General features: G+C 55.3%; 3 protein-coding genes across 4 annotated transcripts in view; 2 read left to right on the top strand and 1 right to left on the bottom strand.

The window, feature by feature from the left end:
- The first annotated feature begins 1,668 nt into the window (after window positions 1–1,668).
- OVOL3 (ovo-like zinc finger 3) lies at window positions 1,669–4,367 on the top strand. Its single transcript, XM_011984813.1, has 4 exons — window positions 1,669–1,762; window positions 1,837–1,901; window positions 3,416–3,620; window positions 4,109–4,367. Exons 1-4 carry the CDS (start codon window positions 1,669–1,671, stop codon window positions 4,315–4,317), a joined length of 573 nt encoding a protein of 190 aa, XP_011840203.1. The 3' UTR covers window positions 4,318–4,367.
- Window positions 4,365–5,980, bottom strand: POLR2I (polymerase (RNA) II (DNA directed) polypeptide I, 14.5kDa). The gene is made up of 6 exons (XM_011984814.1): window positions 5,442–5,980; window positions 5,303–5,357; window positions 4,995–5,068; window positions 4,833–4,907; window positions 4,673–4,724; window positions 4,365–4,473 (listed from the first exon to the last, which is right to left on the bottom strand). Exons 1-6 carry the CDS (start codon window positions 5,498–5,500, stop codon window positions 4,411–4,413), a joined length of 378 nt encoding a protein of 125 aa, XP_011840204.1. The 5' UTR covers window positions 5,501–5,980; the 3' UTR covers window positions 4,365–4,410.
- TBCB (tubulin folding cofactor B) overlaps window positions 5,621–16,173 on the top strand; it is an 11,801-nt gene continuing 1,248 nt past the window's right edge. The window contains exons 1-4 of one of the 2 annotated variants that reach the window (XM_011984815.1): window positions 5,621–6,289; window positions 6,657–6,800; window positions 12,140–12,236; window positions 12,951–13,142. In XM_011984815.1, coding sequence (XP_011840205.1) covers window positions 6,176–6,289; window positions 6,657–6,800; window positions 12,140–12,236; window positions 12,951–13,142 — 547 coding nt within the window. In that variant the 5' untranslated portion in view covers window positions 5,621–6,175. Of the gene's footprint in view, window positions 6,290–6,426; window positions 6,547–6,656; window positions 6,801–12,139; window positions 12,237–12,950; window positions 13,143–16,173 lie in introns of those variants that run through there. The other variant, XM_011984816.1, reaches the window with a different exon arrangement.

Genomic DNA, 16,173 nt, shown 5'->3' with positions numbered 1-16,173 from the left:
AACCTTTCAGGGCTTATCCAGGAAGCCATCCCTGCTCTGGTAGGCTGGATCAGGAGCCTGTCCGGGTCCCCCGGTACCCCTCTTTACCCCGTCATGGCTGGGTCCCTGCCTCACATGCCTCTCACTGTCTTGGTCATTCTGGGCTGACACTGGCGTGCCTCCTTCATGGACTTATGTGATCATTTTCAATAAGCTAGGTCTGGAGCTTAGAAAATTGTTGAGTTGGCCAGGTGTGGCGGCTCATGCCTGCAATCCCAGCACTTTGGGAGGCTGAGGCAGGTGGATCACTCGAGGTCAGGAGTTTGAGACCAGCCTGGCCAACATAGTTAAACCCCATCTCTACTAAAAATACAAAAATTAGCTGGGCGGGTGGTGCGCACCTGTAGTCCCAACTACTTGGGAGGCTGAGGCAGCAGAAATCACTTGAACCCAGGAGGCAGAGGCTGCAGTGAGTGGAGATCGCACCACTGCACTCCAGCCTGGGCAACAGAGCGAGACTCCACCTCGAAAACAAAAATTAAAATTTAAAAGACAGAGCTTGGATTGCTTCTTGGCCTTTTGGCTAAGAATCAAATGTAGAACAGAGCTTGGCCAGTGTGCCAGGTTAGGGTCCTGGGAGCCCCTGGCTGTGTCAAGAGACCCCCTTTGGGCCAGGTGCAGTGACTCATGCCTGTAATCCCAGCACTTTGGGAGGCTGAGGCAGGAGGATCACTTGAGGTCAGGAGTTCAGGACCAGCCTGGCCAACATGGTGAAACTCTGTCTCTACCAAAAATACAAAAATTAGCTGGGCGTGGGGGTGCATGCCTGTAGTCCCAGTTACTCGGGAGGCTGAGGCAGGAGAATCGTTTGAACCCAGGAGGTGGAGGTTCCAGTGAGCCAAGATGGTGCCACACTGCACTCCAGCGTGGGTGACAAGAGTGAAACTCCATCTCAAAAAAAAAAAAAAAAGAGAGAGACCCCCTTTTACTTTCCAGACTGTGGGAGGGAGGGAGAGTGTTGTCCCAGGCAGTCACTAGGGTCTAGATTATTAACGAATTAGTATTTTAGTGCCTGCTACACCTGAACAGTGCTTCTGGCTGAATGTTAGCCCTGGGAATCTGAAGATCAGAGAGGTGGGGCGTCCTGCCTGAGGATGCACAGCCTGGCTCCTCATTTTGCCCTGATTTATCCAGATCTGCTGTCCTCCCTGCACCCTACAGAGCAGGGCAATCACAGCAGAGGGGCCCTTCAGTGTCCTCAGACAGCTGCTGTGATTTGAATAACCAGGCAGGCTGCTGGATGTCCCCTGGTGACTGATTTGCCTGGCAAACAGACCCTCAACCCCTGGGAGACACTCAACCCCCCTGGAGCCTTGTTCCCTCTTCCTATGCCCAAAAGCTCCCCAGGCCCATCTCCCCTTGCCTGGCCCTGCTTGGTGGTCCTAGTGCTTGTCCACCCCTGGAAGCTGGACGGTTACCTCCAAAACCCGGGAGAAGATGGGCAGGTCCCTGGGCAAGAGTAACCCGAGCCAGCTTAGTCCACTCCCAGGGACAGTCAGGAAATTTGCATGAAGAGAAAGAGGTTCCTCAGCGGCTTCCCCTCCTTTCCCACCAGGGATAGTCATCCTGGGGCTGAGGTCTGACAGCAGGTGGAGGCAGCCCCTGTGTGTGGAGAGCCTTCCAGAGGGCATGCCCCGCGCCTTCCTGGTCAGGAGTCGGCGTCCACAGCCTCCCAACTGGAGCCACCTGCCTGACCAGCTCCGGGGAGATGCCTATATCCCAGGTGGGCCCCTCACCATGCTTGGAGGTAAGGGGCAGGAGAGACGCAAAGCGTCACCATCTGGCTTCTCTCCTCAGACTGCAGCAGCCTGAGGAGGCCACTGGCACAACAGTCGTCCAGTGTCAGGGATCCATGGACAGCGGTGAGTGTGTAGCTGGCCAGCAAAATCAGCTGTTTCGCTCCTGCCTGCTCTCAGCCTTAATGAAGCTGACAGTCCCTTGCTCCCCAGGCCCATCTGCACACGCCCTCCAGCCTCCGGACCTGTCTGCCCCTACTTCTCTCTGTTGGGAATGCCTCTCCTTTCCTGGTAGTGAGCTCTCTACCGTTAGGTCCCACCCCAGGCACCAGGGCCGGCAGCCACAGGGATCTCTCTGTCCAGCGGGGCAGAACAAGATTCAACCCCACATGTGGATGAACCGCTTTATGTCAGGACATGGGACAACAGGAGTGCGATGGGAGATAAGGGCTATTTCAGCTGTGCATGCATTGGAGGAAGGAAAGCGCCAGCTGGAATGTAGTATGTTCATGAAAGCCAGGCACTGTTCTAGGGATGGGCCGTTATATTCAGCGGGAATAAGACAAAAATCCACAATTTTAAGGAGCTTATATTCTGGTTGGGGGCTGCAGGTATAGACAATAAAATTAGCCAGCCTGTAATTCCAGCACTTTGGGAGGCCGAAGCGGGTGGATCACTTGAGGTCATGAGTTCGAGACCAGCCTGGCCAACAGGTTGAAACCTCATCTCTACTAAAATTACAAAAATTAGCCAGACATGGTGGCACATCCCTGTAATCCCAGCTACTTGGGAGACTGAGGCAGGAGAATCGCTTGAACCTGGGAGGCAGCGGTTGTAGTGAACTGAGATTACACCACTGCACTCCAGCCTGGGTGACAGAGCGAGATTCTGTCTAAAGAAAAAAAAAAAAAAGCCAGGCATGGTGGCACGCGCCTGTAATCCCAGCTTCTCAGAAGGCTGAGGCAGGAGAATCAATTGAACCTAGGAGGCAGAGGTTGCAGTGAGCCGAGATTGCACCACTGCACTCCAGCCTGGGAAACAGACCGAGACTCCATCTCAAAAACAAACAAAAAAAAACCCAGTAAAGTTAGAAAAGTAGACCGGGCATAGTGGCTCACGCCTGTAATCCCAGCACTTTGCGAGGCCAAGGCAGGTGGATTGCTTGAGGTCAGGAATTCGAGACCAGCCTGGTCAACATGGTGAAACCCCAACTCCACAAAAAATACAAAAATTAACTGGGCATGGTGGTGCATGCCTATAATCGTGTAATCGTGTACTCATGGGGAGGCTGAAGCACCAGAATCGCTTGAACCCGGAAGGCAGAGGTTGCAGTGAGCTGAGATCGTACCACTGCACTCCAGCCTGGGAGACACAGCAAGACTCTGTCTTCAAGGAAAAAAAAAAAAAAAAAAAAGGTGTATGTCACATCAGAAGATGGGATTGGTATAGAGAAAGTAAGGGCCATGGGATAGTGAGGGAAGGCCCTGGAGAGTGACAGGTACACACACTAATCACTGTCTCCCACTTGCCTTCCTAATCTTCCGTGGTGGCTCTGGGCACTCTGTAAATACCCATTTGCAGAGTAACAAAGGGTGGGTGGGGTCCAGCCAGAGGGGCTAATAACTCTTGCATCCCTCCAGCAGCCCACACAGGACAACCTGACCTCTGCTCCCAGGGGCCCAGGGACACTGGGCTGCCCGCTCTGCCCTAAGGCCTTCCCTCTGCAGCGCATGCTGACAAGGCACCTCAAGTGCCACAGCCCTGTGCGCCGCCACCTGTGCCGCTGTTGTGGCAAGGGCTTTCATGACGCCTTCGATCTCAAGCGCCACATGAGGACTCACACTGGTGAGCAGTGGCAGGGACAGGGAAAAGTTGCTGGACCCCAGGTGGGGATGGAAGGAAATGGAGAGAGGTGCTGGGCTGTGGAGAGTCCGGGGTTTGTGTATGTGGGGTATGGGGAATCGAGACATGATGTCTCTCGGACCCCAGTGGGTGGGTGTAAGGTGGCAGGAAAATAGGGGCCTGTCAAGGAATGCAGAGTGCAGACGGATGCCGGTTATACGATTCAGGCTCCAGATCGAAGGGCAAGGGAAGGCCTCCCTCTCCATCCCCCAGGGGACAGAGCATCCTGGTAAGGGAGGGTGGGGACAAAGGTGTCTGGCCCATGTCTGCACGGGGTGAGGGTAGCAGATGGTGCGTCATGGGTGGAAGAGTCTGAAGAGCTTGGAATAGGGAACGCAAATGCATAAGGCTGGAAAGCAGGGTAGGGGCGCTTTAGTCCAGAGCCCATTGCCCTCTCTGTCCAGCCCTCCCCTCTGCGCCCATCTGTGCAGGGATCCGACCCTTCCGCTGTAGTGCTTGCGGGAAAGCGTTTACGCAGCGCTGCTCCCTGGAAGCTCACCTTGCTAAGGTGCACGGGCAGCCGGCCAGCTACGCTTACCGCGAGCGTCGCGAGAAGCTGCACGTGTGCGAGGACTGCGGCTTCACCAGCTCCCGGCCGGACACCTACGCACAGCACCGCGCCCTGCACCGCGCAGCCTGATACGGTGTGCCAGCGTCCTCCCCACGAGGCAAATAAACACAGGAAACTCACGCATGGAATCTGGTGTTTATTACACTCGGGGGAGAGGGGAGGTCACTCGGTCCAGCGGTGGCCACAGTGTGGGGCTGTGCACACGTAGTACAGGCGCATAGCGTCCTGGCAGAAATGATGCATGGTTAGGAAGGGTTTGGACCCAGGAGCGCCTCACCCCAAAAGAACAGGCAAGAGAACTTCACCAATACGTAAGGGTCCGGCCCAGAGTTCCAAGAAGCGCTGGGTCACCCATATTGATATCCCCGCCCCGGGGAAGGACCAAACAAGCCCCAGATACTTAAGAAGCCCTCGTGCCACTTACCTCGGCCCGGGCACTGTGTGACTGGAAGAACACAGCCTCCTTATGGCCACACCTGAGGGGGTGGGAGCTCGGTCACTGGAAGCTTGGCAACCTTCCCTCCTCCCTTCGCCCAGTGAGAACGAGCCTCACTTTACCTCCCCAGTACCAGCTGAGCGCTCACTTTTGGCACGGGTGGTCCTCGGTCCGCGGCAACGTGGGGTCCTGGGACACGTCGGCGATAATCTGGGTCAGTTCGCTGCAGGCACGCGGGGGTGCAAAATTACTCTCCGACCCAGCCTCCACAGCCAACACGCCCGCCCCCAGCTCAGGGCCCGCCACTCACTCCACTTCGTGCGTGATCTTGTTGACATAGATGCAGCTGTTGTCGGCCTCCTGCTGGTAATCACAGTTCCGGCACTGCCAGAGGGCGAATGTGGGGGTGAGGGGGTCATGGCGGGATTCCAGATAAGACTGGGAGGAGAGGGCAGGGTGATCCCGGAGGGTATGACGACAGGACTGTCTTTGGTGATGGGCAGGAGAGTCAGGATCACTTGGGGTGCAGCGGGGGGCGAACAGGGAGTCCGGTCACAGGGGCAGGGGGCAGGGCGGGGCCACTTGTGTGGACCGGACGGGGAAGACCCGAGCGCTCACCGCGTATAGCAGAATGCGGTTCTCCTTGTCTTCCTTGGGGTACAGCATGTTGTTACTGTGGGGAGGGGGAGGTGCCAGGGGTTAGTCCTGGAGCCATTCATCGCCCCATTTCTAACGTCACCCGCTCCCTCCGCCTCACCATTCCTGGCAGAAGCGAATACCCACGAAGCCCGGTTCGTAGGTCCCGTCGGGCTCCATGGCGACGCGCAGCCCGCCCAGCCTTCTGCGCTTGCTCCGCCGCGCTACAGGTCGCGGGAGGGGCCAGGCCTAGGTGCTTCGCCAAAAGAGGGCGGAGCTGCGCACACGTGCTGGTTCCCCGCGGCCTTGGGCGCGGCTCTCTCCGCGCGGAGGTTTCATGGCTTGCGTCAATCTTTTGATATTCTAGAGTAATTGCTTCCAATTTTGGGGCATCGCCGCCTTAGTTTACAGAATAGTGTGGATCTGGGTGCTAGAGCCGGGAAAACGATGCGCACTGGAAGCCGCAAAACTCTGAGCACCCAGGGAAGAAGCCATGGCGCTTGACTAGGCTGAAGGGCAGCGCGCATGCGCGAGTTGCCCTTCGCGCACTGAGAGAGCTCTTGCCAGTCCTACCTCCCGGCTTCAGTCTTCGCCGCCTGCTCTGGTCCTTTCCCGGTCGCTATTGGAAGAACCGTGAACTATGGAAGGCCTCTCTGGATTGGCTGGGCTAGCCCAGGAATAAGGAGAACCCTCTTTCTGGCGGTGGGGAAGGGACGGCGGCGATTGGCGGACGCTCCTGGCAGGAGAGCGTGGATTGGTCAGCCTCGGAGCAGGAGGCGGGGCTGATAGCCCAGCAGCGGCGGCGGTGGCGGCTGCGGAGCGACCGCGCTGCAGGCCCCGGCAGGGCGCGGCAAGATGGAGGTGACGGGGGTGTCGGCACCCACGGTGACCGTTTTCATCAGCAGCTCCCTCAACACCTTCCGCTCAGAGAAGCGGTACAGCCGCAGCCTCACCATCGCTGAGTTCAAGGTGTGGCCATAGGGGCGGGGTTCGGAGGGGCGGGGCGAAGAAGAAATGGGGGGGTTCCTCGAATGGGGAGGCGGGGAGGGACCGGGGAGCGACTGGGCGGCCCTGGCGGTGATCCCAGGCTGCGGAGTCCGGGAACTCGGTCGCGGCGGAGCGGGTCCGGAGAGAACCCGAGAGTGAAGAGACGAGGGGCGGGTCCAGCGAAAAATCCGACGGTCCAGAGGGCGGGGGCAAGAGGCGAGGGGCCGGAGTGCGGCCCAGTGCGTCCTGACTGGGGGGTCTTTTGGAGGAACAGGGACGTGGCGATGGTCATTGATGCAAGGGGCGGGGCCCCTGGCCGCCTCCTCCTCACCCTGCCTCCTCCTTGCAGTGTAAACTGGAGTTGCTGGTGGGAAGCCCTGCTTCCTGCATGGAACTGGAGCTGTATGGTGTTGATGACAAGTTCTACAGCAAGCTGGATCAAGAGGATGCGCTGCTGGGCTCCTACCCTGTAGATGACGGCTGCCGCATCCACGTGAGGACTCTACCTGGGACACTTCCCCGCCCCACCATTCATTTGGCTATTCAACAGGCACTTGCTGGACTTTGCCCTCAGTCATAGATAGGTCCTGCCCCGGTGGAGCCTCCAGTGCAGCCTGAGGAGTGACAGACCCATCTTTAGACAGGAATAGCCTAGAGTGGTTTGGGCTGGGATCAGGAAATCCCAGGGGGCTGGGGCCACCCAGGAGAGGTGCCTGACCACCTGGGACAATCAGAGAGGGCTTCCTGGAGGAAGGGATGTCTGAGCTGAGGGATGAGGAAAGGGTAACTTAAGAGAAAGAGGTGGAAAGGAGGGAGCAGGGGGTACAGAGGCCTAGAATGTCAGGTAGGTCACAGTGAGTGACCGGGCTGGACAGCTTGGGAGAAGCCAGAACACAGAGGCCTTCTTTGTGCATCCGCTCACCACGTCCTTTCTGTCCTTTTTTTTTTTTTTTTTGAGACAGTGTCTCACTCTTGTCACCCAGTCTGGAGTGGAGTGCAGTGGCACGATCTGGGCTCACTGCAACCTTCACCTCCTGGGTTCAAGCGATCCTCGTGCCCCAGCTTCCCAAGTAGCTGGGATTACAGGCACCCACCCAGCTAATTTTTGTATTTTTAGTAGAGACGGGTTTTCACCATGTTGGCCAAGCTGGTCTGGAACTCCTGACCTCGAGTGATCAGCTCACCTTGACCTACCAAAGTGCTGGGATTACAGGTGTGAGCCACCAAGCCCGGCCCCTTTCTGTCCTTATTCCCTCCCCACCTCACTCAGTCTGTAGCAGCCACATTGCTCTTTGCACATCCCAGGTGAGCACTGCCTCTGGATCCTCTACTTGAATGGTTCTTTTGTCATATGCCTGCGTGCCTCACCCTTCCTTCCTGTCTTAAAGTGTCACCATTCTAGCGAAGCCTTCACTGGCCTCAGTGTTAATGTTCACCTCATTCTTTTTCCCCTTCTTTGCTTTATTTTAGATTTTTGTGTTTACCAATGATTCCCCTCTGACACACTCTGGATTTCTCTCATCTGGTTTATTTACTCTCTGCCTCCCCGGATTCGATTGCCCTGAGGGTGGAAATTTTGATCACTATAATTCACTGCTGTGTCCCCAGTACTTGGAACAGTGCCTGGGACAGGGAGGATAGTCCGTGAATCGTTTTTTGTTTTGTTTTGTTTGAGACAGAGTTTCCGGCCCTTGTTCCCCAGGCAGGAATCCAGTGGTGCGATCTCAGCTCACTGCAACCTCTGCCTCCTGGGTTCAAGCTATTATCCTGCCTCAGCCGCCCTGGTAGCTGGGATAATAGGTGTGCACCACCACACCCGGCTAATTTTGTAATTTTGTATTTTAAGTAGAGACGGGGTTTTACCATATTGGCCAGACTGGTCTTGAACTCCTGACCTCAAGTGATCCGCCCACCTTGGCCTCACAAAGTGCTGGGATTACAGGCGTGAGCCACCTCGCCCAGCCCTGTGAATCATTGTTGAATGATGAATTGAATCCATAAAGTAAGACCGCAAGGATAATGTAATTATCCCCATTTTGCAGAAGAGAAAACTTAGCTTCAGGGTAGAATTTATTTATTTATTTTTGAGACGGAGTCTTGCTTTGTCTCCCAGGCTAGAGTGCAGTGGTGTGATTTCGGCTCACTGCAACCGCTGCCTCCCCAGTTCAAGCGATTCTCCTGCCTCAGCCTCCCGAGTAGCTGGGATTACAGGTGCCCGCCACTACGACCAGCTAATTTTTGTATTTTTATTAGAGATGGTGTTTCACCATGTTAGTCAGGCTGGTCTCGAACTCCTGACCTCAGGTGATCCACCTGCCTCAGCCTCCCGAAATGCTGGGATTACAGGCGTGAGCCACCACTTCTCTTTAGTAGAGAGGGTTGAAGGGGTGGCCTGCCCCTCCACACCTGTGGGCATTTCTCATTAGGTGGAATGAGAGACTTGAGAAAAGAAATGAGACACAGAGACAAAGTATAGAGAAGGAAAAAGTGGGCCCAGGGGACCCATGCTAAGCATACAGAGGACCCACACCAGCACTGGTCTCTGAGTTCCCTCAGTATTTATTGATCATTATCTTTACCATCTGAGAAAAGGGAAGTGGCAGGATAAGAGGATCATCATAGGGAGAAGGTTAGCAGTGAGACATATGAATAAAGATCTCTGTGACATAAGTTTAAGGAAAAGTGCTGTGCCTTGATATGCATATGCAAATTATCTCCATAAACCTTTTTAGTGCATAAAGAGCAGCATTGCTCTAGCAAGTCCCACCTTCAGCCCTAAGGTGGTTTTCTGCTTTCTCAGTAAATAGAACAGACAATCGGGTTTTACACCGAGATGTTCCATTGCCCAGGGACGGGCAGGAGACAGATGCTTTTCTCTATCTCAACTGCCAAGAGACCTTCTTTCCTCTTACACTAGTCCTCTTCAGCACAGACCCTTCACGGGTGTCGGGCTGGGGGACGATCAGGTCTTTCCCTTCCCATGAGGCCATATTTCAGACCATCACATGGTGAGAAACCTTGGACAATACCTTGCTTTCCTAGGCAGAGGTTCCTGCGACCTTCCGCAGTGTATGTGTCCCTAGGTACTTGAGATTAAGAGAATGGTGATGACTTTTAACCAGCAAGCTGCCTTCAGGCACTTGTTTAACAAAGCACACCCTGCATAGCCCAAAATCCGTTAAACCTTGAGTCACCACAGCAAGGACAGGGTTGGGGGTAGGGTCACAGATTAACAGCATCTCAAATACAGAACAAAATGGAGTCTCTCATGTCTACTTCTTTCTATACAGACACAATAACAGTCAGATCGCTCTTTCTTTTCCCCACGGAGGGTGAAACCCCATCTCTACTAAAAATACAAAAATTGGCCGGGCGCGGTGGCTCAAGCCTGTAATCCCAGCACTTTGGGAGGCCGAGACGGGCGGATCACGAGGTCGGGAGATCGAGACCATCCTGGCTAACACGGTGAAACCCCGTCTCTACTAAAAAAATACAAAAAACTAGCCGGGCGAGGTGGCGGGCGCCTGTAGTCCCAGCTACTCGGGAGGCTGAGGCCGGAGAATGGCGTGAACCTGGGAGGCGGAGCTTGCAGTGAGCTGAGATCCGGCCACTGCACTCCCGCCTGGGCGACAGAGCGAGACTCCGTCTCAAAAAAAAAAAAAAAACAAAACAAAAATTAGCTGGGCGTGGTGGCAGCTGCCTATAATCCTAGCTACTCAGGAGGCTGAGGCAGGAGGATCACTTGAACCCAGGAGCTGGAAGTTGCAGTGAGCCGAGATCATGCCACTGCACTCCAGTTTGGATGATAAAGCGAGATCCTATCTTAAAAAAAAAAAAAAAAAAAAAGAGTTAACTGAAGATGGAGAAGGGGTGCCCTAAGAATGGGGCACAGCAAACACTCCAAGGTGGGAGGGAGCATGGTGGGGATTAAGACAGGCCACTTCTGTGGCTACATAGCATGGAAGCCGGGGAGGACCCTGACGTGGCTCAGGTGCCCCGCTGGTTGTGTGTGGGGAACAGATGGTGGAGGACAGGAAGAGTAGGGAGACCAGGAGGGAGCTGCTGTGAGAGTTCAGATGAGGGGGCGAGGCCTGGAGCTGTGGGTTAGGCCTCTGCTGGGTGCACAGGACTGAGCCTTTGGACCACCCTGGGCAGCTGAAGCTGAGGGGTGCGGGTGTTCATAGGTATCTCATAGGCAGTGGTTTCTTTGAGCAGGTTTCATACCAGGTGGTTCAGGTACACACAGACCTCCCAGGCCACTCAAGGAAGGAGTTCCAGAGGTGGAGCCACCGGGGAATTTTTACGTTTTCTAAAATTCTTTTTATAAATATCACCCATATTCATTGTTTAAAAATAACAACTTCAAATTTGTGAAAATTCTCAACATACAAATTCTCAGTGATGCTTGATCTGGAAATAAAGCCTGTTCCTATTTTGCCATGTTAGCCCAGTGGCTTAGGCCAAATGCCTCAGGGTGTTCCTTGGGCCGCTCTCTCCCTCACCCCCACATCCATTCTCTCATCAAATCCTGTCGGCTCCATCTACAAAAACTTCCCTGACCTTGGTCCAGCCTCCATCCTTCCCCCAACCTCGCCATCCTGGCAACTTCTTCCCTGGCCTCCCCGCTCCCCATCTCAGCCAGAGGGAGCCTGGGACCACCTGAGTCGGGCCAGGGCCCTCTTAGCTCACAGCTGTGCCCTGGCGGCAGCTCGCTCCAGATAAAAACCAAAGTCTAGGCCAGGTCGGTGACTCATGCCTGTAATTCCCCCCAGCACATTGGGAAGCAGAGGCGGGAAGATCACTTGAGGTCAGGAGTTTAAGACCAGCCTGGCCAACATGGCAAAACTTTGTCTCTACTTAAAAATACAAAAATTAGCCAGGCGTGGTGGTGCATGCCTGAAGTCCCAGCTGCCCCGGAGGCTGAGGCAGGAGAATCACTTGAACTTAGAGGGAGGCAGAGTGAGCTGAGATCGCACCACCACACTCCAGCCTGGGCGACAGAGCGAGACTCATCAAAAAAACAAAACAAAACAAAACCCAAAGTCTACAGCAGTCCCTTGTGTCTTCCACTCTCGCTCTGGCTTCCTCCACCCCACCCATGCCCCCCACTCCAGAGCGTGAAGGACATTTCTACCTGTGGCCATCTGCACCTGCCATTCTTGCTCATCCTTCCGGCCTTGGCTCAAACATCCCCTCTTTTGGGAAGCCTGCTCTCCCACGCTCCTTAAGCCTCTTCTCTGTTGTATTTTTCTCCATAGCCATCCTCCGGTGTTTCATAGGTACCTGTTCCTTTGTGGTTGGCCTTCTCCCTGCACAATGAGCACAGCCTGAGGGCAGAGTGTGTCTGTGTTTGCACTGAGTCCCCAGCATGAGGCCCAGCTGGGCCCCTGGGAGCTCAGAACCCAATGAGTGAATGAATACTAGGGGCAGAACAGGAAGAGATGCTCTGGGGCCTGTGGTTGGGGCCAGCATAGGAGAGTCCCAGAGGCCCAGCAGGAGATGCGCCATGCACAGGGCTGTGGGCAACGCCCGAGCTCTGCTGGTTGGACTCCGTGAATTTGGGGCCCTTGGTGATGTTGATGCCGGCAAGTGGGGGACTTCTGCGTACAGAGGCAGTCTCCGGGAGCTTGGATGGGGGTGAGGAAGGGGACGCGGCCAGTGTAGGTAGCTACTTCTCCCTTCCGCGGGGCTCAGGAGAGGAGAGAAGGCTGCCGTACAGGCGAGGAAGGGAGATGCGTTTTTCCCAGATGGGAGACACTGAAGTCCCTGCACCCAGCACCCAGGCTTCCCTGGCCAGACCCTGATCCCCACGGAGCCCCTCCTCTCACACAGGTCATTGACCACAGCGGCGCCCGCCTTGGTGAGTATGAGGACGTGTCCCGGGTGGAGAAGTACACCATCTCACAAGAAGCCTACGACCAGAGGCAAGGTACGGGCAGGTGGGCGCCGAGGGGCGCATGGGGGCCAGAGGGAGTATGTGCAGGCGTGGGGGCGGGCAGGGTAGACAGGGCCACTGCAGGGAGGCCAGTGGTGTGGGCAGTGGGGACCGAGAGCTTGGGAGGATATAGGGGTGAGGCTGGGAGTGGGGACAGGCGGGGGTCTGGGGTGGGAATGGGGGCCGGGAGGTGTCGGGGGGTGTGGGCAGTCAGACGTGGTGGGGGGAGGGCTGGGAAAGTGGAGGGAGTTGAGGGGTAAGTGTGGGGGCTGGGTGTTGGGGGCAGCAGTCAGGGTCAGAAGGAGGCATGGAGAGGTCAGATGGGGTGTGAAGGGCAGCACAGGTGGAATGTGAGTGGCCAGGGTGGCGGTCAGTGAGGGCACCTGGGACGGATCAGAGTGTGGGGGAGACGGGGCCTCAGAGCCGAAGGAAGGAGGATGATGAAGGCAGATGTGTACTGAAGGGGTGAGAGACCATGGGTCCTGTGGTGAGGGGTGCACGCGGCACCCCTTCCGTTTCTGATTGTGGCGAGGCCCTAGGAGTCCTGGGAGAGGCTAAGGCTGTGGTGAGAGACCTGGGGCTTGGGTGACAGCCCTTTGTCACCTGGAAGAGAGAGTTCCTCCATGAATATGGGCCCTTCGTGGGTGGAGCGCCATCATGTTAGGCCCGGCCGATACCCTAACTGACTCCAGCCCCCTCCGCCCACAGACACGGTCCGCTCCTTCCTGAAGCGCAGCAAGCTCGGCCGCTACAACGAGGAGGAGCGGGCTCAGCAGGAGGCCGAGGCCGCCCAGCGCCTCGCTGAGGAGAAGGCCCAGGCCAGCTCCATCCCCGTGGGCAGCCGCTGTGAGGTGCGGGCGGCGGGGCACTCCCCGCGCCGGGGCACCGTCATGTATGTAGGTGCGTGGTCCGCGGGCCCCGGGGTCCTGGGCTGCAAGGCCGGGAGGAGACGTTGTGCACACAGTGGAGCCTCGGAGACCTCACGCTCTGCCTTGGGGCGCGGGGTGGGGGGGTTCGAAACGATCTCAGTCCCTGGAGGTGGTGGAACCATCGGCGGACACTGACCGCCCAGTGTTTGTGGAGGGAAGTGGGAGGCACAGGTGGAGTGATCTGTCCAGCGAGGGAGGCAGCAGAGGCCCGAGCCACGCAGACTGTGCGCTTGGAAGCGTGGAGCACAGTGCCAGTCGCAGTGGGGAAACAGGCGGCGTGACCAGGGCAGGAGTGAGGCGAACTAACACAGGGGGCTGTGTGAGCCCAGAGGAAGCACCTGGGAGCATCTGAAGGAAAGGGGGCAGCAGCCAGGTGAAAAGGAAGGAAGAGTTTCTACCAGAAGGAGTAGCCGGTGCGAGTGAGCAGAGCGCAGGAGGTTCACCCAGGGAAGGGGAGCGGGAGGAGAGGGGAGAAGTGAAGTCAGGGGCATTGGCAGGGTGGTGTCACAGTGGAGAGCAATGTGGATTTTTTAAAAAAGAACAGGCCAGCCATGATGGCTCACGCCTGTAATCTCAGCACTTTGGGAGAACAAGGTGGGAGGCTTGCTTGAGCCCGGGAGTTGGAGGTTACAGTGAGCTATGATTGTGTCATTGCACCCCAGCCTGGGCAGCAGAGAAAGACCCAGTCTCAAAACAAAGGCTGGGTGCAGTGGCTCACACCTGTAATTCCAGCACTTCGGGAGGCTGAGACAGGGGGATCACTTGAACCCAGGAATTTAAGACCAGCCTAGGCAACATAATGAGACTCTGTCTCTACAAAAAAAAAAAAAAAAAAAAATCCCACAAGACTTTAGTCAGGTGTGGTGGTGAGCACCTATAGGTACCCCAGCTACTTGGGAGGCTGAGGTGGGAGGAGGTGAGGCTGCAGTGAGCAATGATCGCACCACTGCACTGCCGCCTGGGTGACAAAGCGAGACCTTGTCTCAAAAAAAAAGATTCAGGGGGTACATGTGGTGGTGTTACATGGGTGTGTTGCCTGCTAGTGGGTGGGGACTGGGCTTCTAGTGTACCCATGACCCAAATTGTGAACATCGTACCCAATAGGTAATTTTTCAACCCTCACCACCCTCCCGCTTCTGGCATCCCCACTATCTGTTATTTCCGTCTTTATGCCTGTATGTACCCATCCCCCAGTCATCTGCAGCCACTAATTTACGTTCTGTCTCTAATTTGCCGATTCCGGATGTTTCATAGGAATAGGATCGTGCAATCTGTGACTGACTGCTTCCACTGAGCAGAATGCTTTCAGGTTGCATCCATGGCATGTCTGTGTCAGTGCCACAGTGTTACCAAATAGTCCTGCATTGAACGCATAGACCACATTTTATCCAGTCACCAGTTAGTGGACATTAGGGTCATTTCCACTTTTTGGCTATTATGAATAATGCTGCTATGAACCTTCTTCTTTTTATTTTTTATTTTTTCTAATTTGAGACAGGATGTGGCTGTTGCCCAGGCTGGAATGCAGTGGCATGATCTCGGCCACTTCAGCCTTAACCTCTTGGGCTCAAGCCATCCTCCCACCTCGGCCTCCTGAGTAGCTGGGACTACAGGCACTCATCACCACCCCCAGCTAAAGGTTTGCAGTTTTTTTGTAGAGATGGGGTTTCGCTATGTGGCCCAGGCTGATCTCCAAGCTCCTCCTGCTCAAGTGATCATCCTGCCTCAGCCTCCCAAAGTGCTGGGATTACAGGCGTGAGCCACCATGCTCGGCCTGAACATTTTTGTATAAATTTCTGTGTGGCCGGACGCGGTGGCTCATGCCTGTAATCCCAGCACTTTGGGAGGTCAAGGTTGGCAGATCACCTGAGGTCAGGAGTTTGAGACTAGCCTGGCCAACATGGTGAAACCCCATCTCTATTAAAAATACAAAAATTAACTGGGCGTGGTGGCACGTGCCTGTGAGCCCAGCTACTCGGAAGGCTGAGGCAGGAGAATCGCTTGAGCCCGGGAGGTGGAGGTTGCAGTGAGCCAAGATCACGCCACTCCACTCCAGCCTGGGTGACCATGCAAGACTCCATCTCAAAAAAAGTAAATAAATTTTTGTGTGGACATTTGTTTTAATTTATCTGTGCCTAGGAATGGAATCCCTGGGCCACGTGGTAACTCTGTGCTTGACTTTTTGAGGACCTGCCGCACTGTTTTCCACAGCCACTGCAGCATTTTTCATTCCTGCCAGCAGCGCACAAGAGTCCCATCTTGGCCTCATCCTCACCAGCACTTTAGTCTGTCTTTTGCTTATAGTCGTCCACTGAGTGTGAAGGGGAACATAATTACGGTTTTGATTTGCACTTTTTTGGGAGCTAATGATGTTGAGCATCTTTTCATGGCCATTTGTGTATCTTCTTTGGAGAAATGTCTATTCAGATCCTTTGCCTTTTGTTTCTTGTTTTTTGACACAGAGTCCCACTCCGTCACCCAGGCTGGAGTTTAGTGGTGTTGTCAGCTCACTGCAACCTCTGCCTCCCGGGTTCAAGTAATTTCCATGCCACAGCCTCCCGAGTAGCTGGGATTACAGGCGAGCGCCACCACACCTGGCTAATTTCTTTATTTTTTGTAGAGACAGGGTTTTGCCATGTTGGCCAGACTCGTCTCAAACTCCTGGACTCAAGTGATCCACCTGAGGCTCGTGGATCTCCTAAAGGGCTAGGATTACAAACATGAGCCACCGCGCCCAGCAGTATGTCGGGGTTTTTTTTTTTTTTTTCTTTTGAGACGTAGTCTTGCTTTGTGCCCAGGCCGGAGTGCAGTGGTGCGATCTCAGCTCGTTGCAACTTCCGCCTCCCAGGTACAAATGGTTTTCCTGCCTCAGCCTCCCGAGTAGCTGGGACTGTAGGTGCCTGCCACCACAGCCGGCTAATTTTTTGTATTTTTAGTAGAGATGGGGTTTCACCGTGTTAGCCAGGATGGTCTCGATCTCCTGACCTCGTGATCCACCCTCC

This window comes from Mandrillus leucophaeus, unplaced genomic scaffold (genome assembly GCF_000951045.1).
Source record: "Mandrillus leucophaeus isolate KB7577 unplaced genomic scaffold, Mleu.le_1.0 Scaffold274, whole genome shotgun sequence".
Lineage (NCBI taxonomy): Eukaryota > Metazoa > Chordata > Mammalia > Primates > Cercopithecidae > Mandrillus > Mandrillus leucophaeus.
The sequence above is the reverse complement of the archived record's forward strand: the minus strand, read 5'-3'. Positions and strand labels throughout refer to the sequence as shown.

Excerpts from the sequence above, each read along its gene's own strand:
- OVOL3 (XM_011984813.1), top strand. The coding sequence starts at position 1,669 with ATGCCCCGCGCCTTCCTGGTCAGGAGTCGGCGTCCACAGCCTCCCAAC. Across the intron at positions 1,763-1,836 it reads GGGAGATGCCTATATCCCAG|ACTGCAGCAGCCTGAGGAGG; the intron begins GTGGGCCCCTCA and ends TTCTCTCCTCAG. Across the intron at positions 1,902-3,415 it reads TCAGGGATCCATGGACAGCG|CAGCCCACACAGGACAACCT; the intron begins GTGAGTGTGTAG and ends GCATCCCTCCAG.
- POLR2I (XM_011984814.1), bottom strand. The coding sequence starts at position 5,500 with ATGGAGCCCGACGGGACCTACGAACCGGGCTTCGTGGGTATTCGCTTC. Across the intron at positions 5,358-5,441 it reads ATTCGCTTCTGCCAGGAATG|TAACAACATGCTGTACCCCA; the intron begins GTGAGGCGGAGG and ends CCCTCCCCACAG. Across the intron at positions 5,069-5,302 it reads ACCGCATTCTGCTATACGCG|TGCCGGAACTGTGATTACCA; the intron begins GTGAGCGCTCGG and ends GCCCTCTGGCAG.